Source organism: Lolium perenne, chromosome 3, assembly GCF_019359855.2.
Source record: "Lolium perenne isolate Kyuss_39 chromosome 3, Kyuss_2.0, whole genome shotgun sequence".
NCBI classification, from domain to species: Eukaryota; Viridiplantae; Streptophyta; class Magnoliopsida; order Poales; family Poaceae; genus Lolium; species Lolium perenne.
This window is the reverse complement of record NC_067246.2, coordinates 64,720,878-64,745,827: the sequence shown is the minus strand read 5'-3', so window position 1 is coordinate 64,745,827 and position 24,950 is coordinate 64,720,878. Positions and strand designations below refer to the sequence as shown.

General features: G+C 49.7%; 1 protein-coding gene across 4 annotated transcripts; it reads left to right on the top strand.

Annotated features, from left to right (window-relative positions):
• The first annotated feature begins 1,716 nt into the window (after window positions 1-1,716).
• Window positions 1,717-7,082, top strand: LOC127341666 (uncharacterized). Of its 4 annotated transcripts, none has more exons than XM_051367543.2 (10): window positions 1,717-2,062; window positions 4,344-4,976; window positions 5,100-5,189; window positions 5,297-5,468; window positions 5,571-5,644; window positions 5,788-5,857; window positions 6,008-6,079; window positions 6,179-6,324; window positions 6,453-6,526; window positions 6,641-7,082. In XM_051367543.2, coding segments are annotated over exons 1-10 (1,401 nt in total). In that variant the 5' UTR covers window positions 1,717-2,060; the 3' UTR covers window positions 6,709-7,082. The 4 variants fall into 4 exon arrangements, with proteins under 4 accessions (XP_051223503.1, XP_051223505.1, XP_051223502.1 ...); XM_051367545.2 differs by lacking the exon at window positions 1,717-2,062 and adding an exon at window positions 2,129-2,489; XM_051367542.2 differs by lacking the exon at window positions 1,717-2,062 and adding an exon at window positions 4,110-4,264.
• Window positions 7,083-24,950: the final 17,868 nt, after the last annotated feature.

The following is a 24,950-nucleotide window of genomic DNA, read 5'->3' as shown; positions in this document are numbered from 1 at the left end:
AGAACTGCATGCTCTAACCAATGCAACCAAAAGACCGATCTGATGGAAGAGATTAGGTAATGCATTTATACTTCAACAGTCACAACCATGTACATCCACGGGTATAAAAGTATTCATTGTAGTATGTTTGGATCAGATATACAGACGTTCTTCTCTTTGATCCATTTGAGTCGGGGCAAGCTTAGAGATCAGAAGGTTTTTTGATTACTATTTCATTTGTAAAAACTTAATTTACACATGGCAAATAATATAAAATACATTAAAAATAAAAGGGGTAAAACCTTATTTAAGTTTGCGTTGTCCGCGTCACCTACTCGTCGTCATTGACTCTTGTCTGTGGCCACGTCGATGAACTACGGCGGAGTCCACGGGTTGGGCTAGGGCACTAGTGTCGACGGAGCTACGCACGCTCGAGCTGGCGGCCTTGGCATATATGCGGCATTGGTGTTGGGGCCGTCGGTGGCCAGGTTGACGTAGTGGGCCACTTTTCGGTCCATGGCGATGTCGGTGCAGGCTGGCTCGGTGGAGTCTGCGGTGTCTAGGTAGGTCTTCTTGACGGCCGGGCCTAGCTTCCAACTCAGCCAGGGACTCCAACTCCCCCGTTAGTGATTCCCATCCTGAGGGCTTCGTCATCGCCTAGCTTGTTTGGCTGGTAGGGGAGAGCTCGCCCCCTTCTTCATGGCATCTAGCTGCTCATGCTCCCACACAAGGAGGGCCGATGTTGTAGAGGGTGTTATCCTGCAACTCCTAGCCCAGGATGTCGTCGCTGTCCACAAGACCCTCCTCCTCCTTCATGGGCGCCTCGCCGTAGTTCCATTCCCACTACACGAAGTTGTGCCATGCCGACGAGTCGAGGGAGTAGGCGATGTCTTCTTCCAGATCAGGCGGCAGTAGCACCGACGCTGTCGAGTCCTCGCGCCTTCTACCCCCGTCCCGTGGAACCTGCGACACGTCACCCTCCACGTGTTGAGGAGGCATCCGAAGGGCAAGATTGGAAGGAAGGAAATGGAAATGTTGTTGGCTGGACACGATCTACTTGCCTTAAAAAGTACTCCCTCCGTTCATAAAAGTTTGTGATAACTTTGTCAAAATTTGAATGTATATGACCTATTTTAGTATCTACTCCTTTTAGAAAAAATGGAGGGACTAATATGTTTGTGTTTTTGTGTCAACCTATCCAGGCAGATCAAAATAGACAACCTTGATTGTTTGGATCGAGCCGATGAAGATGCCCTCGGTTCGTTCAAGGAAAATATCCATGCCCGGTTGTGGCTGATAGGGAGCTGGCCTCCTATAATCCTATTTCCTTGATGTTGCTCGTCTTTGCCGGATCGGTGCAATTGTGGCGCTCGGACCACGCCGGAATGGGTCGTCACATTTTCCTCCTCCTGTCGCAAGATCCAAGCCTAGGCTAGGCGTGGTTTGGACCATTGTGTATGCTTGCGGTGGGGTCGACTCGGTCCACACATCTTTTTTGTGAAGGATGCTCGCGTGCGACCTCGTTCAAACATACCGATACGTACGTGTCCACAGCGCTTGGACGCGATGGGTGATATGGCAACAGCGACAATTTGAATTTGAACATGAATTTATATGTGTGCAGCTGAGAAGAGGCGCTGCAATACGAGGACGAGGGCCAAGCGTGAGCGTGTGTGGGGAGGGAGTGCCTGCGTACGCGTGTATATACCTCTACCACGCTATTTTTTTTTCTGTTGCGAATCCACTGAGCGGCAGAAAAGCCAAGAGCGCGCGCGCGCGGTGGTAATAAAATAGCTGCGGCGCCTGGCGTCTCGCGGCGGGAATAAAACAGAGCACCACCACCGCCACCTCTCGTACGAGCTCTCTCCAATCTCCAGTTTCCTCCTCCCGGCCGCCTCTCGTGCGATCAAGGCATTGACGCAGCGGCAGCGCCATTTGGCGGCCACAGCTAAGCCAGCGGCCGGCGTAACTACGCCTCAGGCACAGGCAGGCTGCTTGCACGCGTGTACCTCAAGCAGGAACACGCATTACCCAGGAGGACTGCTTCTTCTTCTTCCTCCGTCCGGCACAGGCCTGCCTGCATGTGAGTCACCCTCCTCCTCTTCCTTGTCTTTACTCGCTTGCTTGCTTCCATGATCGATCATTCATCCATGAACACCATCAGCACCCATAGCTAAACCTCCTAGCTAGATAAACCGCAAAAACCGCCGTCGCATAAATCAGAGCTCAATCGCCCGTCTTCTTCCCCGCATCCAGTCCGGTTATCTTCTCTCGTTTCGCCGGAATATAATACTAGTGCTACTAGGCTACTAGACAATATTATAGCGCCTATTCGGTTCTTGCCTTCCGTGGTCGGGAGCGCAAGCTACCTCCCTCCTAGTACACAGATGCGTTCCGTGCCCTCCCTGTCTCCGATTCCTTCTTCCTACACCGTAACCTTGTGTTAGCCGACAGCCAGGTTACCAGGATCGGATTCTGCATTTCTGCGCCGCTACATAGTCGTAATTAAGGTGCGCGAACCATGCTTACTCTTCACTCTACAACTTGCAAAGATGCTAATTACGATCGTCATTTCCTGCTACTTTTCACGACGTACTACTACCTCCTATCTGTTTTAATGGACGTGAAACTGTACCAAGCGTTGCTCTTTTCCGCGTCGATCTTTTCCGATCGGAGTGAGCATATATTAGTGCTTGCAAGTTGCAACATATGAAAAGTACTGTGCTCGTGTAGTAGAGCCGTGTCGAAATACCCTATCTTGCAGTCAGCCCAGGAAATGTTCGGATTTCCGAAAGGTTCACCCCTATGATTCACCGCCCCATGATTCACAGAATATGCGAGAGTGAAGACATTTCTCCCTATCTAGCCATTCAGAGAATATGTGCATAAAAGGGATAGGATGGGGTGATTGCCTGCAAAGAAGATCCCTCCTCTCTTTACACACGTACCTCACAGAGTATCTAGTTTGAATTACAAACAATAAAATTATATTGTGGTTGCTTACTAGCTAGACCAGGAACGATTCAGAAAAACACTTGTTTACTCTCAACAACCTGGGCGCACGACAGAGAGAGGAGTAGACAGACCAGGTTAAGCAAAGGTAGCAAGCGCCAAGTGATTCCTCCGAATCTGAACACAAAACTTCAGATTTCAACATAATCATTGCTCTAAAGCACGATTTGTCGCCTTCTTAATTAATCTGAATCAATGACATATCTCCCAGCGAGAGAGGAGTAGATCGACGGACCCAGTTAAGCAAAGGAGAGCAAAGCTAGTAAGGGCCAAGCAACTCTTCTGAATCTGACCCTAAACTACAGATTTCAACATAATCTTTCCTGTAAAGCACGATTAGTTACGCAATCTGACGTAATGGTATATTTGAAGCAATTTCACTCCCCTTTCTCTCCTTTTCCGTCGCCGCTATCGTTTTGCACGCTTTGCTTTTGCGGCTTTGCTCTTTTGTTTTTCAACGAACATCCAAAGCTACACATGACGGCCACAGAAAGGATGCCATGTTCGACTGCGCATCTATCCCCTCCCCATGAGTCATGGATGGAGCTTTCTTTCTTTTTATGCCTCCATATGTGTTAACCCTAATCTTCAGCCCTTCAAAGCCAACAACGCGCTTTAATTGCTGCTACACACATAAACCCGTACATGTTTCCCTGCTCACTCGTCATCACACCTTTGCCTTCCCTTTTCTAATCCTCAAGGCCAAATTGGATACCCCAGAGCACCTTTTCGTTGCAATTTGACATACAATCCTAGCCGTTTAAAGGGAAATGTTAAAAGTCAAATTAGCAGGCCGTTTTGTTCTCTGACAAACTTGGTTAGAACTGTGACGGCTCGTAGCTGTTAGTTCGTTATAGTCATGCTTGGAGTAAAAAATTCGCCGGTCACCATGACTCAAACTTAGCAGGGGAAAAGTAAAAAATTGCAGTAACTTTTCTGTTTCCTAGAAAGCTTGATTAGGCTTGACGGTTAATTAGCAGCAGAACTGTCATGGTTAGTACTAGCTGTTAGTTATTTAGTTAGAAATTCTAGGACTAATAAAAAATTGGCCGGTCAATCCGAGTCAAACAACTTAAGCAGTGGCCGTTGGCCGAACTGTCGTATTGTTTGTCCAAGCCAAGCCAAGCGAAGCAACGCAAGTAAGCTGAAAATAGGCTTATAATTTGGCCATAAAGCAGCAATCCCAGAACGAACGGCACTCCGTTGGGATGGCTTCTGCGCAAAGGGAACACATCGTTTTCGCTCACGAGCTGATCGGTCGATAGATGCAAGCGTACGCCACGAACAATCTCGTGCCCCGCAGTTCGCGCGTGAATGCAATGTGAACCAACTCTGCTCCTTCTTGTCTGCAGGAAACCCAGCAGGTCTAGCGGCGCGGATCGATCGACGGCGTGTGAACCCAGCGCCATCCCTATGAGCGCGCCGGCGACAACGGAGAGGGAAGACGCCGGGATGACACCGGCGGCGATGGAGAGGGACGGCGGCGCTGGCACGAGCGTGGCGTCGCCGCCATCGCCGACGGAGAGGGACGCCAGCTGCGGTGACCGGTGCGGCGGCGACCGGTGCATCGAGGTGATGGAGGAGGACACGTGCTGCGTGCGGTACGTGTGCATGGGGCCGAACCCGATGATGGCGCGCTACGTCTACGCGCTCATCTTCCTCGTCACCAACCTGCTGGCCTGGACGGTCCGCGACTACGGCCACTCGGCGCTGGGCGAGCTCCAGCGGCTCAAGGGGTGCCAGGGCGCGCGCTACTGCCTGGGCGCCGAGGGCGTGCTGCGGATCAGCCTGGGATGCTTCCTCTTCTTCTTCGTCATGTTCCTCTCCACCGCCAGGACCAGGAAGACGCACGACTGCCGCAACTCGTGGCACTCCGAGTGGTGGCCGGCCAAGATCGCACTCTGGATGGCCCTCACCGCCGTCCCCTTCTTCGCGCCGTCGCCGCTCATCCAGCTCTACGGGAAGGTGGCGCATTTCGGAGCAGGGTACGCTACACTTACATCCCCATCTTTGCCTTTCTTCAGACAAAGCCTTGTTCTTCAGTTACAGATTTGCATCCATGGAAAATGTCTCTGATCAACTTGTGTCTGGGTTAACTGAACTTGCAGGGCGTTTCTCGTGATCCAGCTCATCAGCGTCACGAGGTTCATCACATGGATCAACGACTGCTGCCGGTCAGAGACGAACCTCAAGCGATGGTAGGTACTCATTTTTTGTCCTCTGACAGACCTGCAAGTTGTTGCGGATGCAACTGGTGTGATCACCATCATCTGACACTCAAAATCTTACTATCGATTTGCTGCAGCCACATGCAGGTGCAGGTGGTGTCGATCGTGGCGTACGTGGGCGCCCTCCTGGGGATCGTCCTCATGTACGTCTGGTACGTGCCCACTACCTCCTGCAAGCTCAACATCCTCTTCATCACCGTCACGCTCGTGCTCGTGCAGCTCATGACATTCATCTCAGTCAACTCCAAGGTAATTATAATTAGTTACAAAGAAAAACGTTCTCTGAGAAATGAAATGCCGTCTCAATTCCATAGTGAAACGAATCGCATTCTGATCGGTTGGAAATATCAGGTGAAGGCAGGGTATCTGGCACCAGGTCTCATGGGGATCTACGTCGTGTTCCTCTGCTGGTCGGCCATCAGAAGGTGAGAAAGAATAAATCAGAACTGGATTCTGAAATGATGGAGCTGAGCATATATTGGATGGAGTCAAACATCAAATTAGTCTATTACTTGATACAGGAGTTGCTTACGTTTTCTTTCCTTGTGATCTTTTTGTTCCCCTGAAGTGAGCCGCACACCGAGATCTGCAACAGGAAAGCATCGGTTGCAACAAGCGCAGACTGGCTCAACATAGCGGTATAAACACAGCCTCCCTTCAGTTATTGTTCTTCTTATCTTCAGCGATACTAGTTCAGTAGAAATTTACAAAGAGAAAAAAAGTTGCCACCAACTGAATTTTCTTGGTAGTACGAGTATCTAAAGAAAACGATATCTGAACTTGTGCAGAGTTTTGTGATTGCGGTGATCGTCGTCGTCGCGGCTACCTTCTCCACCGGAATAGATTCCAAGTGCCTTCAGGTATGTTGTTCATTTAGATATCAGAAATTAAACAATAGTACGGAGATGTAGTGCTTGTACAATTGTACTAAGTACAACTGAAAGCTGAAACTCCTCAAGTATGTGCAGTTCAAGAGGACTGAGACGGAGTCCGAGGACGACGACATCCCCTACGGCTTTGGCTTCTTCCACTTCGTGTTCGCCATGGGCGCCATGTACTTCGCCATGCTCTTCCTTGGCTGGAACGCGCATCAGAAGATGGAGAAGTAAGTTTCGGACTCCAAAACACACACCCACACTGACAGACTGCAATCAGAAAGTTCAGACGATAAAATTACCATGCTGCGTTGATCATCGAATGTTGTTCCAAATTCAACAAAATTATATGATTCAGGTGGACGATCGACGTCGGCTGGGCGAGCGCGTGGGTGCGCATCGGCAACGAGTGGCTAGCGGCCATCGCATACAGTAAGTGCGAACACCATTGCTGATCTTAAATTTTCTGCTGCATACGAAGGAAAGTGTTAACTCGTTGGTGTTATCCACTGACGAAAAAATTTAAATTGTTGATCGTGCTTGCAGTATGGATGATAATCTCTCCGATCGTGTGGAAGAGCAGGCAGGTTGTGTCGTCGTCCACATGTGCATGAGTGAATACTTTTCTCTCGCTCGTGCTAATTAACTCTGAGAGTCTGAACAACAACAACAACAACAACAACAACAACAACAACAACAACAACAACAAAAAATGCTTGCACAACAGCAAGGAAGATGAGAGGGATGCATGGTGATCGGAAAGTGGTGGTCACTTGTTTTTGCATAACTGAAGGTAAAGGGAGAGGAGGAAAGAAAAGAGCCAAATGTGTTCGTCGGTGTATACAAGGCCAGTTTTGCCTGTGGCCGTTGCAGATAAAAGGCTACTAATTCTTTTGGAGTTGAGTCGATTGTATATTCTCACTCTGAAAAGAGATTTATGAAAGAACAAGCACGTTACATATATGCTTGACAAGAATTCGAATTTCAACATACTAGAAATTTCTGAGGGATGCCGAAATATTTATGTTTGCGTTCTGTAGTTTCAGATAAGTTCAACTAACTTCTCGCATTTATGAAATGCTTGATGATATGCCGGAGGTAAACTCGGAAGCATTTTTACGATACTGAAAATTTAAACCTGTTGTGGCGATATAATAAAAGAGAAAACATACGTGGAAACGCAGACCGGGCCCCGATTCGTGGGCCTGCATGGGGTGGAGTATCCTCGGATTGGATCACATACCAAAGAGGTTGAGGTTCGGTCCTCCATCTCCGTCTGTCTCCCCCTCCCCGCGGCGCCACCAACACAAGCGCGTACGTCTGCCATGTCTCGAACTTTTGACAAAAGAGACTACCTATCCGAATGAATTGTCAAAAAAGACCATTTCTCAAAAAAATTATCAAAAGAGACCACCTCTCAGTAGCGGCAGGGCCTGCCAGGCGACACGTGGCACCTGCCGCCATGAGCTGTGGCGGCAGGCCCTGCCGCCAAAGCAAGTGTCGGCACGTTTGGCTGGGCAGGGAGCAACTAACGGTGACGGCAAGAGGTGGGCCCTCCCGCCAGAGCCTCTGGCGGTAGCCTGTCGTGGCGGCAAATGTTCATACGTAGGCTAGCTAGGGAGCGATCACGCATGCATGCAGCTGGGCAAAGCTCCGTAGTTTATCTACATATGGCTGCTCGCCTGATCAAAGCTAATCAGAAATTGTATTTGCAGGAAGCTAGGTTAATGGTGTAAGAGCATCTCCATCGGCGCGCCTTATAATGGTCCCGATAGAGTTTTGGGAGCTGGCATCGAAAATGAGCTCGCACCGACGTGTCCCAAATATCGCCGACGCTTTTTCGAACCCAATAGAAGCGTCGGCAACCCCGTGTCGGTCCCTTCACGAAGGGCGCGAATCGGTCGCGCCGGCGCCTCGTGAGACAACGGTTTTCGCGGGTGGGGGCGCCTCGTCAGCGAGAGGACGCGACGGTTCGCATCGGAAACGACGCGGGAAGGTTGGTCGTCGGTGTTAATGGCCTCCCGCGCGGAAACCCAAGTGGCGAGGAGGGCAGCGACTAGCCACGCGGCGTCCACCCACCTTCCCACGCGCCTTCAATGTGCGTCCACCGCCTTCCTTAAAATCCTACCGGCTTCTCTTCTTCCCCGCCTTCCAACCGTAGCCGCCACTGTCGCAACCGCCACACAAACCTCTCACGCACCCACCGATGATGGATCACAACGACGAGGTCGGCGGCAGCGACGGCGGCGTGCTCCGCTTGTTGCAGCTTAGCCTCGATGAGGCCAATGTACTGTACTAGCAGCGCATCCTGCTGTCTACTGTTGGCTTCTTTTCCTGTAGACAGTGTTGGGCCTCCAAGAACAGAGGTTTGTAGAACAGCAGCAAGTTTTCCTTTAAGTGGATCACCCAAGGTTTATCGAACTCAGAGAGAAAGAGGTCAAAGATATCCCTCTCAAGCAACCCTGCCATCACGATACAAGAAGTCTCTTGTGTCCCCAACACACCTAATACACTTGTCAGATGTATAGGTGCACTAGTTCGGCGAAGAGATAGTGAAATACAAATTGTATGAATGAATATGAGTGGTAATAGCAATCTGAATAAAATATGGCAGCGAGTAAACATGCAGTGGAACAGTAAATAAACGGAGATTCGATGTTCGGAAACAAGGCCTAGGGATCCTACTTTCACTAGTGGACACTCTCAACAATGATCACATAATAAAACTACTCTACACTCTTGTTGGATGACAAACACCATTAATTGTGTAGGGCTACAAGAGCACCTCAATGCCGGTGTTAACAAGCTCCACAACATTCGATGTTCATATTTAAGTAACCTTAGAGTGCATGATAGACCAACGCAATTATACCGAGTACTAACATAGCATGCACACCGTCACCGACATGCTATGAAAGGGGGAATAGATCACATCAATACTATCATAGTAATAGTTAACTTCATAATCTACAAGAGATCACAATAATAGCTTATACCAAGTACTACATGATGCACACACTGTCAACATTACATCATGGAGGAGGAATAGACTACTTTAATAACATCACTAGAGTAGCACATAGATGATATTCAACTAGATCACAAAGAGAGAGATGAACCACATAGCTACGGTAGAGCCCTCAGCCTCGGGGGAGAACTACTCCCTCCTCATCATAGGAGATAGCAGCGGCGATGAAGATGGCGGTGGTGTCGATGGAGATGCCTTCCGGGGGCACTTCCCCGTCCCGGCGGCGTGCCGGAACAGAGACTTCTGTCCCCCGAATCTTGGCTTCGCGATGGCGGCGGCTCTTGAAGGTTTCTCGTACCGTGGCTTCTTCTTTTAGGGTTTTCGCGACGGAGACCTTAAGTAGGCGGAAGGGCAGCCTCGGAGGGGCCCTGGTGGGGCCACACCATAGGGGGCGCGCCCCACCCCTTGGCCACGCCGCCCTGGCGTGTGGCCCCCCTGGCTCCTCTCTGGCCCCTCTTCGGTGCTCTGGAAGCTTCCGGGAAAAATAAGATGTTGGGCGTTGATTTCGTCCAATTCCGAGAATATTTCCTGTGTAAGATTTCTGAAACCAAAAACAACAGAAGACAGGAACTGGCACTTCGGCATCTTGTTAATAGGTTAGTTCCGGAAAATGCATCAAAACGTTATAAAGTGTGCACAAAATATGTAGGTATTGTCATAAAACAAGCATGGAACATAAGAAATTATAGATACGTTGGAGACGTATCACATCCCTGTGCCAGTACAGGTGCCGCAGGGCTGGCACGTCTCCAACGCCGGCTTCGCCGTACCACCGTCGCCACCGGATGGACCATAGATGCATGCCCTCGCCAGGGAACGGCGGAACCTGATGACGCCGACGAAGAGGAACCTACCGGCCAACGCGCTCGACAACCCGGCTTGGGGGCAACGATTTTAATATGAGCGCGCCGTCGAGCTCGCGCGGGTGGCCGGGCGTGCGAGCAGCCGCTTCAACACCGTCGGCCGTCGTGAGTGGTGGCACGGCCGCGACGTCGACACCACACTGCGACAATACGGCTTCCGCCAGCGCGTCTGCAGCGACCCATCGCGCGTGCCATTGTACTTCCCGCAAGCGGCGTGCATGGCGCCGGTGGCGTCGACTCTGCAGAGGGCGCCGGAAAGGACCGCAGCGTCCGGGAGCTCACGCACCGGATCGTCAGTAGGCGGTGACCGCACGCGCTCGGCCGTGCCCGCGCCTCCTTCCGGAGGCGTAGTCACCCGCGACGGGGCGAGGTGCGCGTCCTCTGCTTCGGCCCATCGGACGACGGGGTCGGGCCACCGCTGCTGCCTCAAGGAGGAGGACGCCGCGGCCTCACCACCACTTCCGCCGGCGAAGAAGAAGCAATGGTGGGAGATGGAGGCGGAGGCGCTGGCGACCCTCCGTGGCGGCGACGACCCAGAGGAGTTCCCCGGCCAGAATTTCATCGTCGGTTGCTCCGTCGACGAGGACTACCGGCAAATCGCGATGGACCCACGGCAGGTGGCGATGTGGTCCGCCAGGGACCACGATGCCAACTTCGTCGAGCTCGCCGGGCCTTCCGAGCTGCCGACGTCAAAGGAGAAGAAGGCCGACGATGACTGTTCCTTTGGGCCATTCAGCGGCAACGGTGACGACCTGGACTCTAGCACCTTCGACTCTAGATTTCTTTTAGTTTTTTAGTTTAAATTTGAGTTACTTTTTTCATTCGAATTTCGTATAAATGTCGTTTTAAAATTTCATTTTAAGTTTCAAATTCTATTGAGGCTGACGTTTGAAGAACGTCGGTGTGGGAGCAGCATTTCCAAATAGAGGATGTTTTGCTAGTGTCCTTATATAGCAGTACCGACGCTCCTGACTGCCCTTATTTAAAAACCACCGGTGAAGATGCTCTAAATGGAGGATAGCTCGGGATTTCCGGAAGCTAGGTCGATGCTTACCGGAGCGAGAGATCCTAAAATCAACTTAGCTAGCCACATCTCCTGCACACGCATGCATTCTAGGCAACCCTTCCACTAGTGGAAAACAGGGCATTTGATCCGGGTGGTAAGCGCCTTTTGTCGCGGGCGGCCAGCCGCGACAAGAGAGGCGCGACAAAAGGGTCCACCTTTTGTCCCGGGTCGCTTACGACCCGCGACATAAGGTCCACCACGTGGCAGGCTTGGGGCGCGCAGGGGACAGGCCCTTTTGTCGCGGGCGGTATTACCACCCGCGACAAAAAGCCCTCTACGTGGCGCGCGCACAACGCTGCTGCTTTAGGGTTTGAGGGGTGCAGCCCCCCTCCCCCCGCCACCGACCGCCTGTTATTTCATTTTTTTCGTTCGAAAATAAAAGTTGCATATATTTGTACGCTACTAGAAGTTGTACACGTTCATTCATTATATATATATATATAGATCGATCAAACAAATATTGGAAGCAAAAGCCGATTCCCCTTACACATATTCGTAGATTCCCTACATATATACATGGAGCTCACGATCGACAAGCGGTACTAACCGACCGTCTATTTGGAGGTAGAGCATCTATTTGGACTAAACAAGCCTTTGTTGTTTATTACTTCTCTAACCAAAAGTCCCGCCAGTTCCTCCGCGATTCCTAGTGCGTGTTCCTTTGGTTGGAGTCTGTCCCGCATGAAGTCGACCTATATACGAAAATGAGATGAGTATGACTATATCAGTCTTGATAACGAAATATTGATGATAATAAATAAAGTTGTGAATGTTATTGCTTACGTCGAATTTATTTTTGTTCTGCTTCTCAGTGGTTAACATGCGAATGGACTCGCAAACGTAGTATCCACATAGATTCGTCCCTTGTGGCTGCTGGGGGCACGGTACAGGAGTAAATGTTAGCTTCTTTGCAAAGGTAATCTCCTTATGATGATTGAATGAGTGGATAATTAATTGATATCTCATGAAAGATAAAGCGCGGCGATGAAGGAAATTACACTTGGAGCAACTTCTGCAAGTCCTGGAACCCGTCCACGCCTCTACTCAGTGGGTCTCTTACTTCAACTATTCCCTTATCAGGTTGAATGTCTAGTAGAATCCAGTGGAAGCTGCACATGTTATGCATATACGTCAGGAATTACACTTAACATCGAGTAAGAAAAATTGAATGTGCATAAAAGATCATTAAGACTCTCACTCGTAGTTGTAAGGAAACAATATTGAATCACAGAGATATTGCTCCCCCAAAAACCTTAGTAGGTTTCCCCCCGTTTCTTCGCGTTTATGCTTCACCGTTTCAACATGTATTTTATCTGGGTCAATAAACCCAACATTGATAATATTATTACTTTTGCATTCACTGATCTTCAGTCTGCATAAGAGAACACATAAGATATAATGAGTATATATATGCAATGAAAACGAACATGAACTGAATGAAAATGAACTTATATGTAGTTAACAACTTACAAGCAATAGCAACTCATGAGAGATTTGTCGAGGGCATCTAGATTGAATAACTGCGTAGTTCATTCATCTCAATATGGATCTCCTCCTTTCGGTAGTAATATTCCCATGGTATACTCGCCACGATGTACATTATGTTCTCCTTGCATGCATCAAGGTACCACTGATGCAAATTCCGCATATGTGTTGGCAGTTTATGCAGCTGCTCTCTGCTGACCAAGTCGGCCCCGTAGACAAATTTAGGAGCTATATCAGCAATGGGTAGTGCAGCATCTGCTGCAAGTAGCAATTCCTCCACGGTAACTGAACAAGCAGCCGCTAGCCTTGCAGCTTCTTCCATATCGATACCACCATGTTCCTGGTACACCTTGGGAACATTAAGCACTTTGAGTGCTGGGATCGATTGTTTGGGCTGAGCACCGAGGAGGGGAACTTCCTTTCTCTTTTTGCCTTTTGTTGTTTGCTTGGCCTTGAGGGGTGCACTTGTTGAACTTGACTTTTTCTCAGCTGCACTTCTAGCTGATGATTTGCTCGTGCCAGCAATGTCCTTCTCCTTAGCCTTTTCATCCTTCTTTTGGTCAATTACCTTCGCAAGAGTGCGTGCATAGTCATCCTTCTTCTCGTGTAACTCATACTGCGATGGTGTGTTCAGAAAACTAGTAGCATATTCTATTTGCTTCTCTGTGTATGGCTCTGGCGCTGGAGGTTTTGGCTTATGAAAAAAATCATAATTGTATTTCTTAACAATGGCATCATTTTCCTCCTCAGTACGATCGTAAGGACGGGGGGGAGGAACCTTTGGTACTTTTGGGAGGGGCGACATCTTGCGGACAGGACTCTTGAAACGCTTCCGGCTGGGTGCATTCCGAGTCTTAGTGGGCGGAGGCGGCGGCGCTGGAGATGGAGATGGACTACCGATGTCGTGGTCGACGTCGTACCCACGGGGTGATGGTGGCGACAAGTGATCACTAGGAGGAGGTGATGGTGGCCTGCGATCACCTGGAGGAGGTGATGGTGACCTGCTGGGACGACTGGTACTAGGTGCTACCCAGCCTGGCAGCCTGATGTTCTTCTTTTCCCAGAGAATGATTTCTCCCAGCACCTCTCTGAGTGTAAGCCCCCCATCACCTCCAGGGATATCGAGCTCCAATGTCTCCCACGACGGGACAACTGAATCCACCCCGACACGAGCATAGCCAGCTGGAATCGGATTGCCATGCCATGTTGCCGGCTCACCTTCAGGTCCAAATGCCGGTAAGACATAGCCGACCGCCACCTTACCAGAAACCTTCCTGAACACCTCATGGAGATCACAAGGTGTTTGCTCCTTGATTCCATCCAAGGGGTCGCCAGGACCGGCATCTATCATCATCCGTGTAGGAGGGGCCTCTGAGTCGGCCACGCTGCTGTCTCGTCGCTGAGATATGTCAGCGGTATTATCTGGCGGGCGCTGTCCTTTTAGTTCATTTATCTCCCGCTGCTGCTGCTGAAGCTCCCGCTGCTGCTGGTCAAGTCGGCGTTGGAACTCGGCCATCCGGTCATTCTGCACCTCCAGCTGGCGTTGTTTAGCTCTTGCTCGGCTTCTATAAGTCTCCGCATCGGCCGGAAACCCAAGCGACCACGGAACACTAGGGCCGAAGCCTCTTGTTCGTCCTCCCTTCTCAGGATTACCGAGGACAAGCGTCAGCAAGTCTTTCTCTCTATCGGGAGCAAACTTTAGTTTTCCCGCCTTTATATCTGTCGTCACTTCAATCCATTTTTGCCTGGGTACCCTAACCCTGGTGTCAATTTCAACAATGTTCCCTGTCTTCATGTCATACTCACATCCATGCGCGAGGAACCAATTTCGAGCCCTAGTGTCCCATCCTTCTCGCGTGGGTTCTGGAGTGATCCCTTTCAGCTCCATCTCAGCCTCTTGTGCATCCCACTTAGGCATGGCTACTCCGTAGCCCCCTCGCCCCGTATGATGGTGATATTTCTTTTCGCTTGCATTCTTCTTGTTTTTCGTTGACAGGTTCACAGCCTCCTCTGATTCTTTGTACCTCACAAATTCTTCCCAGTTATGCTCCTGCTTCGCTAGGTAGTTCTCGAATAATGGAGGCTTCTTGTCTTTCTTATAATTTTTCCATAACCGGTTCTTATACGCCCGGAAAAGTTCCCCCATCTTCTTAAGAGCCCATTTCTTCACTAGCGCCCGCTGCTTAGCATTCTCAGACTCCAATCCCAAATCTGGCAAAGTGAAATGTGCCATGAGGTCGCTGAAAAGTGTGTCTTTGTACCTATCGGCAACCTGATTTTCGGACACATTCTTGGTCTTGTTCCATTCTCTGACAGTGATCGGGATACGATCTCTAACCACAACTCCGCACTGATTTTTAAATGTCACTCCAACATTCGCGGGTACCACCGGTTGGCCTTCCGGTGATATAGCTTCAATTGTGAAGTGGTCTTTTTTGGTCAACTTCTTTGCCGGGCCTCGTTTCTCTATCTTATCTTCGGAGGCCTAAGAGAATACATATAGAATTGCATTAATGCCTCTATACTAATGCCTCAATACATATGTACATATAGAATTCCATTAATACCTCGTCATGACCGGAGCCGTCGGCTTCTCCGTCACCGGAGCCGTCGGCTTCTCCGTCACCGGAGCCATCGGCTTCTCCATGACCGGAGCCGTCGGCTTCTCCATCACCGGAGCCGCGGGCTTCTCCATCACCGGAGTCGCGGTCTTCTCGGTCGGCTTCTGTACCATCGCGGATTATGTCCGCGAACATGTATTCCTGTTCCAAGTCCCGTTCGAATGGATCCATTGTTTCTGCAAAAGAATTAAATCGATAAGTACATGTTCTAACCCTAACCCTAATCAAACACAAACCAAACCCTAACCCTAATCAAACACAAACCAAACCCTAACCCTAATCGGCGACACGTGTTTGCGAGAGGGAGAGGGTGTCGGCGACGCGTGTTTGCGAGAGGGAGAGGGTGTCGGCGACGCTTGTTTGCGAGAGGGAGAGGGTGTCGGCGACGCGTGTTTGCGAGAGGCTCGGATGTTCGCGAGAGGTAGAGGAGAGGGAGAGAGAGGGGAGTTGCGGCGTCGAGTGATCGAGAGAGGGAGAGGGAGCACGGGACGAGGGCGATTGCGCGAGAGGGAGAGGAGAGGGCCGGTGTCGGCGTCGGGGGTGTTTGCGAGAGGTAGAGGAGAGGGAGAGAGAGGGGAGTTGCAGCGTCGAGTGATCGCGAGAGGGAGAGGGAGCACGGGACGAGGGCGATTGCGCGAGAGGGAGAGCAGAGGGCCGGTGTCGGCGTCGGGGGTGTTCGCGAGAGGGAGTCGAGGGCGATTAATTTTAAACTAACTATAACTAAATACACTAAATAACTAACTAAATACATATACTAAAAAACTAAACTAAATACATATACTAACTAACTAACTATTAAACTAACTACTAATTACATAAAACAAATGAAATAAAAACTAAAAAATTAAAACTATAACTATACTAACTAAACCTAAAACTATACTAACTAAACCTAAAAACTATACTAACTAAAACTATACTAACTAAAAGTATACTAACTATACTAACTATACTAATTAAACTATACTAACCATACTAATTACTAACATAAACTAATTAACTATACAAAAAAACTATACAAAAAAATATACAAAAAAACAAAAAAAAACCGAGCTCCAGCTCGGCAGAGGCAGCGGGGGTGCCGGCGCGCTACCTTGCAGCGGGGGTGCCAAGGCGCGGCGGCGCGTCTAGGCGGCGGCGGCCGAGGCGGCGGCCCGACCGAGGCGATTGGCGGCGGCGCTGCGCCGAAGGCGGCAGAGGAGGCGCGCGGCGATGGAGCGTCAGCGGAGGAGCGCGCAGCGCCGTCGGCGGCGATGGAGCGTCGGCGGAGGAGCGCGCGAACGGCGGCTGAGGGCGTCGGCGGCGGCGGCGGCGCAATCCGGCAGCCTGGCGGCGCGCAAGTAGGGTTTGGCCTCCTGGTCGTCGCGGGTTCTGGCTTGGCCCGCGACGCGCGGAGGTTATATACTGGGGGGTCTTTTGTCGCGGGTGGTGGGTCAACCCGCGACAAAAGGGGGGGGGGGGTCTTTTGTCGCGGGTTGAGCCACCGCCCGCGACAAAAGGCCCTTTTGGCCGATCCGTGGCACTCCGCATCCAACGGCTCCGGCCGTTTGAATCCAACGGCCCGGAGCCGTTGGACACGGATCAGCTCTGTTTTTTTTTCTTTTTTCTTTTTTTCTTTTTTGTTTTTTCTTATTTCAATAACTTTTAAATGGTAAATCAAATAGAAAAGTGTTATATATGAAAATTTGTCAGAAAAATACAATGAACATGAATATGACATCCATATAACTAGTTGCATCTCACAATGAACATAGTCGTGTATGTTTCACCCCTAATGATATGCGGAGTGACACCGAGTAAGGTTTCACCTCGCCACGTGTCGCCGCCTCTTCCACGCGCCTCGCCCCGTCGCTGCCGGCGTGCGACGTGTGTAGCCGTGGCTTACACGTGCCTCGCCACGTGTCGCCGCCGCTTCCACGTGCCTCGACCCGTCGCTGCCCGCGTGCGACGTGTGTAGCCGTAGCTTACACGTGCCTCGCCACGTGTCGCCGCCGCTTCCACGTGCCTCGCCCCGTCGCTGCCCGCGTGCGCTATATAGAGCGACGAGTGCGGGCGCAACCACACGTCTCCACCGCCTCTGCTCATTCATCTCCGGGATGCCTCCACGTCGTCGACGGGCGTCCGGTTTCCGTGGCGTTCGAGTGCGTCCGAGCGGTAGGTTCTACGCCGAGATACGCGCCGGTGGCTTCCGCCTCACCCTCGGCACGTACAACACGCCGGAGCTAGCGGCGCGCGCTTACGACGTGGCGGCGTGGCGTTTTCGGCGGCCACGGCGCGACATGAACTTCCCGGAAGTTGAATCGCTAGAGGAGGCAGAGTTCCTCGCGCCACCGCCGTGCCTCGTCGACGACGAGGACCGTCGACGGCACCGCCAGGTGCAGCGCAGGATCGCCATCGCCGAGCACGACGAGCAGTTGATGCGCCAGTGGAGGGCGCAGTTCCCCAATGACGTCGACAACACCGACGCGTTCTTCGCTATCCTTAGGGCACAACGCAGGTCCAACAGGCGCCACCGTCGGGCCGTCGCCAACTTCGAGCTCGAGAACCCGAATACAACTTGGACCGAAGACGACCCTCGGTGGGATGACATTTGGACGGAGACAACCTCCGACGACGACTGAGACTAGACTAGTAATTTATCTATTTTACTGTAATTTCAATAAAGTCGTTGTTGGTTCTATTAGTTTAAATTTAGTTTATAAAGTCGTTGACGGTTGTTTGTTCAATAAAGTGGTTGACACGAAATTTATTACGACTGAACTGAAATTAAAGTACAGAGCTCAACTGAAAATTAAGATACATGGCCAGATTCGAATGTTGGAGCCATTCAATCATAGTCGTGCCTAGCCCTATAATACTCGCCACTGTAGTCATCATAGTCGCCGACGTCATCGTCGCTAGCATCGGGGTCGCGGTTGTCCAACCTCGGCGGGTGAGCACGCGTGGGCTGGGATTGAGGGTAGCGCAGGCGGGGGCCACGATAGGCCAGGACGCTCTGGAGAGTCCGGCCGCGCCACCACATCCGACGGCCGGCCTCGTTGAAGTTCGAAGGAGGCGGGCTGTCCTCCTCGTACCTGGCAACCGCCCTCTCACGCCGATTGATGAAGAAGCTGTCCCAAGTCGAGCTGTAGTCGGGATGCCACTGGGGATTCCTCCGCTGCCCAGGCGTGAGCTCGAAATAGTAGTGGTTCGTGATGGCCATCTCGCGTGGCACACCAAGAGGGATAGGAGGGACCGGTACACCTCCGACGCTCAGCAACCAGCCGGTCGGGACGCGGTAGCCGGGCGGGCAGGGGTAGTTCGAGGCGCAAAGCGCCTCCGCCTCCCGGGGTGTTAGACATACGATGGAAGCCATGGGAGAGAGTGATGAGGTTTGCAGATATGAGTCCAAGCCTACATATATATAGTGGAAAAATGGCGGGAATGCGAGAAGAAAATAGGCGGGAACGAAGTGGCGCGCGAAACTTTCATCCCGGGTGGAGGCTCAAACCGCGACAAAAGACTGGGGGAGGCTTATCTAGGAGGGCCTTTTGTCACGGTTGGTGGCTGCAACCGCGACTAAAGCTGTCGGCAGGATAAGGATGTGTCGGTAACCTTTTGTCACGGTTGGTGGCTGCAACCACGACTAAAGCTGTCGGCAGGATAAGGATGTGTCGGTAACCTTTTGTCACGGTTGGTGGCTGCAACCGCGACTAAAGCCGTCGGCAGGATAAGGACGCGTGGGTGGACGCACTGCTCGATGAGATAAAGCATGTAGCGCACGACGGCCTGTCGAAGGAATAAGACAAAGTAGAAGCGGTGCCGTGCCTATAAAAGGAGCATCGATACGCCTTGCCAAGCAGATCAACAAGCCAAGCACAGTTTCATTCCCATGGATGAAGGAAAGGGTTGGGAAATCTCCCGTGGCGCAGCTTCTCGAAGATGTCGTTGGTGCACACGCCCTACGGCATCTTCGGAAGCTGCTCCTCGGAAAAATTTCCATGCAAGCCCATGAAAGACTCCGTCTCCTCTAACAGTGTTGGGGAAAGGGTTCTCATTATTACATAAATGTAGAGATTGTCTTGGGAACTATATATGAAGAATACATTATTACATCGCCATCTAGTGTTGTGATCTTCTACGCCGTAGCCATGGAGAATCTTCATCATTTAGCAAGATGCTTGGGTCAATTTTCACCGTGAAGGGCGGAATTTCTTTAAACTTATTACAATCTTCTGACATGTCTGTCTTGTCATCCACTCCCACGATGTTTCTTTTCCCCGAAAGAACTATGTGGCGCTTTGGCTCCTCGGTTGATGTATTCTTTTGTTGATTTCTTTTTCTTGATTTGCTAGACATGTCCTTCACGTAGAAAACTTGAGCCACCTCGCTGGCTAGGACAAAAGGCTCGTCCAGGTACGCAAGATTGTTGGGATCCACTGTTATCATACCGTACTTATCGTCAATATGTATAGCTCTGAGCTTCACCCATTTGCACCGAAACAAAGGGACCTTAAAAGTGGGACCATAGTCAAGTTCCCATATCTCCTCTATGTATCCATAATATGTGGTGGTCTGCCCATTCTCGTCTTTTGCATCGAAGCGGACACCGCTGTTTTGGTTGGTGCTCTTTTTATCTTGGTCGATCGTGTAAAATGTATTCCCATTTATCTCGTACCCTTGGAATGTACATATGTTTGAAGATGGTAACCTGGCCAACAAGTACAGCTGCTCCACAACAGATGGGTCATTAATGAGATGTCTTTGCAACCAACTGCCGAAGGTATTCATGTGTTGACGTGTAATCAAGGACTCGGGCTGGCCCGGGTTTATTTCTCGTAAAACATTCTTATGTTTCTCGATGTACGGAGCCACCAAGCTGGAATTTTATAGAACTGTGTAGTGTGCTTGATTGAAAGAAATCTTGTCCCTCCACACCGTTGCTTTCCTTCCTAGTGTGCCTTTTCCAGTCAGCCTCCCCTCATACCAAGATTCAGGAACACCAATCGGCTTAAGGTCAGGAAGAAAGTCAACACAAAACTCAATGACCTCCTCAGTTCCGTAGCCCTTTGAGATACTTCCTTCCGGCCTAGCTCGGTTATGAACATATTTCTTTAAGACTCCCATGAACCTCTCGAAGGGGAACATATTGTGTAGAAATACAGGACCGAGAATTCTAATCTCTTCAACTAGGTGAACGAGGAGGTGCGTCATAATATTGAAGAAGGATGGTGGGAACAACAACTCGAAGCTGACAAGACATTGGACCACATCTTCCTGTAATCCTGACAAAGTTTCTGGATCCATTACCTTCTGAGAAATTGCGTTGAGGAATGCACATATCTTCACAATGGCTAGTCGAACATTTTCTGGTAGAAGTCCCCTCAATGCAACCGGAAGCAATTGTGTCATAAGCACGTGACAGTCATGGGACTTCAGGTTCTGGAATTTTTCTCCTTCATATTTACTATCCCCTTTATATTCGACGAGAAACCAGACGGAACCTTGATACTGAATAGGGCTTCAAAAAAGATCTCCTTCTCTTGTTTGGTAAGAGCGTAGCTGGGAGGCCCTACAAACTGCCCTGGATGATTGCCGTTTTGTCCTTTATGAAGTTCCTGGTCCTCCCGTGCTTCTGGTGTATCTTTTGTCTTTCCATACACGCCCAGAAAACCTAGAATATTCACACAAAGATTCTTGGTCAGGTGCATCACGTCGATTGCAGAGCGGACTTCCAGGACTTTCCAATATTCTAGCTCCCAAAAAATAGATTTCTTCTTCCACATGGGCGCGTGTCCGTCATCGTCTTTCGGAACAGGTCGACTGCCTGGACCCTTTCCAAAGATAACATTTAAATCCTTGACCATGTCAAATATATCAGCACCACTACGAGGGACAGGCTTCGGACGGCGGTCTGCCTCGCCATCGAAATGCTTGCCTTTTTTCCTTAAGGGATGCTTGCGCGGAAGGAAACGACGATTGAACGGGTACACAACTTTTCTGCTTTTTCTTAAATATTTACTTTCAGTCTCATCTAAACAGTGTGTGCATGCATTGTATCCTTTGTTCGTCTGTCCTGAAATGTTACTGAGAGCAGGCCAATCATTGATTGTTACGAATAGCAACGCTCGTAGGTCAAATTCTTGCTCCGTGTGCTCATCCCACACACGTACACCTGGTTTGGCCCACAACTCCAAAAGTTCATCGACTAATGGCCTTAGGTACACATCAATGTCGTTGCCCGGTTGGTTTGGGCCTTGGATAAGCACTGGCATCATAATGAACTTCCGCTTCATGCACAACCAAGGAGGAGGGTTGTAGATACATAGAGTCACGGGCCAGGTGATGTGACTGCAGCTCTGCTCCCCAAAAGGATTCATGCCATCTGTACTTAGACCAAAGTATAAGTTCCTTGCCTCACCTGCGAAATCCGGGAACTCTCTCCCGATGTTTCTCCACTGCCGATCATCAGCGGGGTGCCTCAACATCGCGTCTTTCTTACGTTCTTCCATGTGCCATCGCAACAACTTGGCATGCTCTTTGTTTCTGAACAAACGTTTCAACCGTGGTATTATTGGAGCATACCACATCACCTTCGCAGGAACCCTCTTCCTGGGTGGCTCGCCCTCAACATCACCAGGGTCATCTTTTCTGATCTTATACCGCAATGCACCACATATTGGACATTTATTCAAATTCTCGTACTTCTCACCGCGGTAGAGGATACAGTCATTAATGCATGCATGTATCTTCTGCACATCTAATCCTAGAGGGCAGACAAGCTTCTTTGCTTCATATGTACTGACGGGCAATTCATTATTTCTTGGAAACAGCTTCTTTAATATTATCATCAATTTCTCAAATCCCGAGTCAGTCACACCGACCTCTGCCTTCCATTTCAGCAATTCCAATATGCTACCCAGCTTTCTATGCCCATCTTCACAACCTGGGTACAACAATTTGTGGTGGTCCTCTAACATCTTGTTGAACTGCAACCTCTCCTTATCCGTGCCACAGTCTCTTCTTGCATCTGAAATGGCCCGACGAAGATCATCATCAACAGGATCATCTGATGCCTGTTCTTCGCCTCCTTCTTCTTCATTGTCGTCCATTGCGGTATCAAAGCATTCAGAGAACATAGATCGGTACTGGTCATCATTATCTTCTTCCTCATCGCCGTCTTCCATCATAACCCCTTCTTCTCCGTGCTTGGTCCAAACATTATAGCTGGACATGAATCCAAACCGAAGCAGGTGGCTCTTAATGTCTCTTGAGCAAGAGTAATCCTTCTCGTTCTTACATTTTAGACATGGACAACACATAAAACCTTGCTTCGACTTGTTGGCCTCGGCCACAAGCAGGAAAGAATTCACGCCCTCTCTGAAAGTGGGAGCACATCGGTTACCGTACATCCATGGATGACTCATCTGCATCATAAGTACAATTATATATGTATCAGATGCAATCACCTTGCTAAAATTAGTATTGTACGGACTATGCATATATATATAGTCGAGAAAATAGTTGCTAACCTTTTAGGATCAAAAAGAGGAGAAATCTTATCAAATAAAACCAAGTGGCATCCCTCTCACAAGCATTCCATCAAACACCTCTTGTGCACATGTAGAAAAAATGAGCTAGCATACACCTCCACCTTCACCACCAAGGAAAAAATGAGGTGGGGGGTGGCTGGCTGCTTCTATATATATAGGCATGGACATTTTGTCGCGGGCCGTATTACGACCCGCGACAAAAGGGGTGGCCACGTCGCTCCTACCCCTTTTGTCGCGGGTCATAATACGGCCCGCGACAAAAGGCCGCGACAAAAGCCTCTGCCGTATTCGGAGCGACGTGGCCACCCCATTTGTCGCGGGTGCAGGCGCGCCCGCGACAAATGGCTCCCACGGAAGCCCTATTTTCCACTAGTGTTCGTTCCCATAGGCAATACAGGGTAGGCAGCAGACGTAGGCATCTGCCGCCAGAGGCTAGAGCGGCAGGTCCCACCTCGCTCCGCCGAGAGGTGGTCTCTTTTGACACTTTATTTAATAGGTGGTCTTTTCTGACAATTCATTCGGGTAGGTAGTCTTTTCTGACAATGCATTCGGGCAGGTAGTCTCTTTTGTCAAAATTTCCCATGTCTCGCCCTGCGCCGCTCGTGCTGAGCCGGTACGTGCGCGCGGACAGGGACGTCTCCCTTGGCTCAGACGCACCCAAGCCCGAGCAGCCGGCGTCACGTCCCCTAAGCTGTATAACACTAGTGGAAAACATGCCATTTGTGGCGGGTCGTAAGGGCCTTTTGTCGCGGGCGGCCATCCGCGACAAGGAAGGCGCGACAAAAGATCGACCTTGGCGGGTCACTTACCACCCGCGACATATGGTCCACCACGTGGCAGGTGCGGAGCGCGCAGGGGCAGCCCCTTTTGTCGCGGGCGGTATTACCACCCGCGACAAAAGGACCTCTACGTGGCGCGCGCAGAACGCTGCTGCTTTAGGGTTTGAGGGTTGCAGCACCCCCCCGCCACCACCCCTTTTATTTCATCTTTTCATTTCAAAATAAAAGTTGCATATATTTATACGCTACTACAAGTTGTACACGTTGATTCATTATATATAAATCGAGCAAACAAATATTGAAAGCAAAAGTCGATCTATTCGTAGATTCCCCTTACACATATACATGGAGATCACGACTACCGGGACTAAAGCCCGTCGTTTCGAGAGGGAGAGCGCCTATTTGTACTAAACAAGCCGTTGTTGTCTATTACTTCTCTAATCAAAAGTCCCGCCACTTCCTCCGCAATTCCTAGTAGGTGTTCCTTTGGTTGGAGCGTGTCCCGCATGAAGTCGACCTATATAGGGAAAATGAGATGAATATGACTATATCAATCTTGATAACGAAATATTGACGATAATAAATTGAACTTGTGAATGTTATTGCTTACGTTGAATTTATTATTGTTGTGCTTCTCAGTGGTTAACATGCGAATGGACTCGTAAGCGTAGTATCCACATAGATTCGTCCCCTGTGGCTGCTGGGCGCACGGTATAGGAGTAAATGTTAGCCTCTCTGCCCAGGTACCCTTAGTATGTTTCCTGAAAGCTCTCCAAGCCCTTCCAGGCAAAACAATGATTGAATGAGTGGATAATTAATTGAAATCTCACGAAAGATATAGCGCGTCAATGATTGAAATTACGTCTGGAGAAACTTCTGCAAGTCGAGGAATCCGTCTAGGTCTCTACTCATTGGGTCCCTTACTTCAACTATTCCGTTATCAACTTGAATATCTAGTAGAATCTAGTGGAAGCTGCACATGTTTATGTATATACGTCAGGAATTACACTTAACATCGAGTAAGAAAAAATGAATGTGTATAACAGATCATTAACACTCTCACTCGTAGTTGTAAGGAAACAGTATTGAATCACAGAAATGTTGCTCCCCCAAAAACCTTAGTAGGTTTCCCCCTGTTTCTTCGCGTTTATGCTTTACCGTTTCATGATGTACTTTATCTGGGTCAATAAACCCAATATTGATAATATTATTACTTTTGCATTCACTGATTTTCAGTCTGCATAAGAGAACACATAAGATATACTGAGTATATGCAATGAAAACAAACATGAACTGAATGAACATGAACTTATATGTAGTTAACAACTTACAAGCAATAGCAACTCATGAGAGATTTGTCGAGGGCTTCTAAATTGAATAACTGCCAGAGTTCATTCATCTCAATATGGATCTCCTCCTTTCGGTAGTAATATTCAAATGGTATATTCACCACGATGTAACTTATGTTCTCCTTGCATGCAT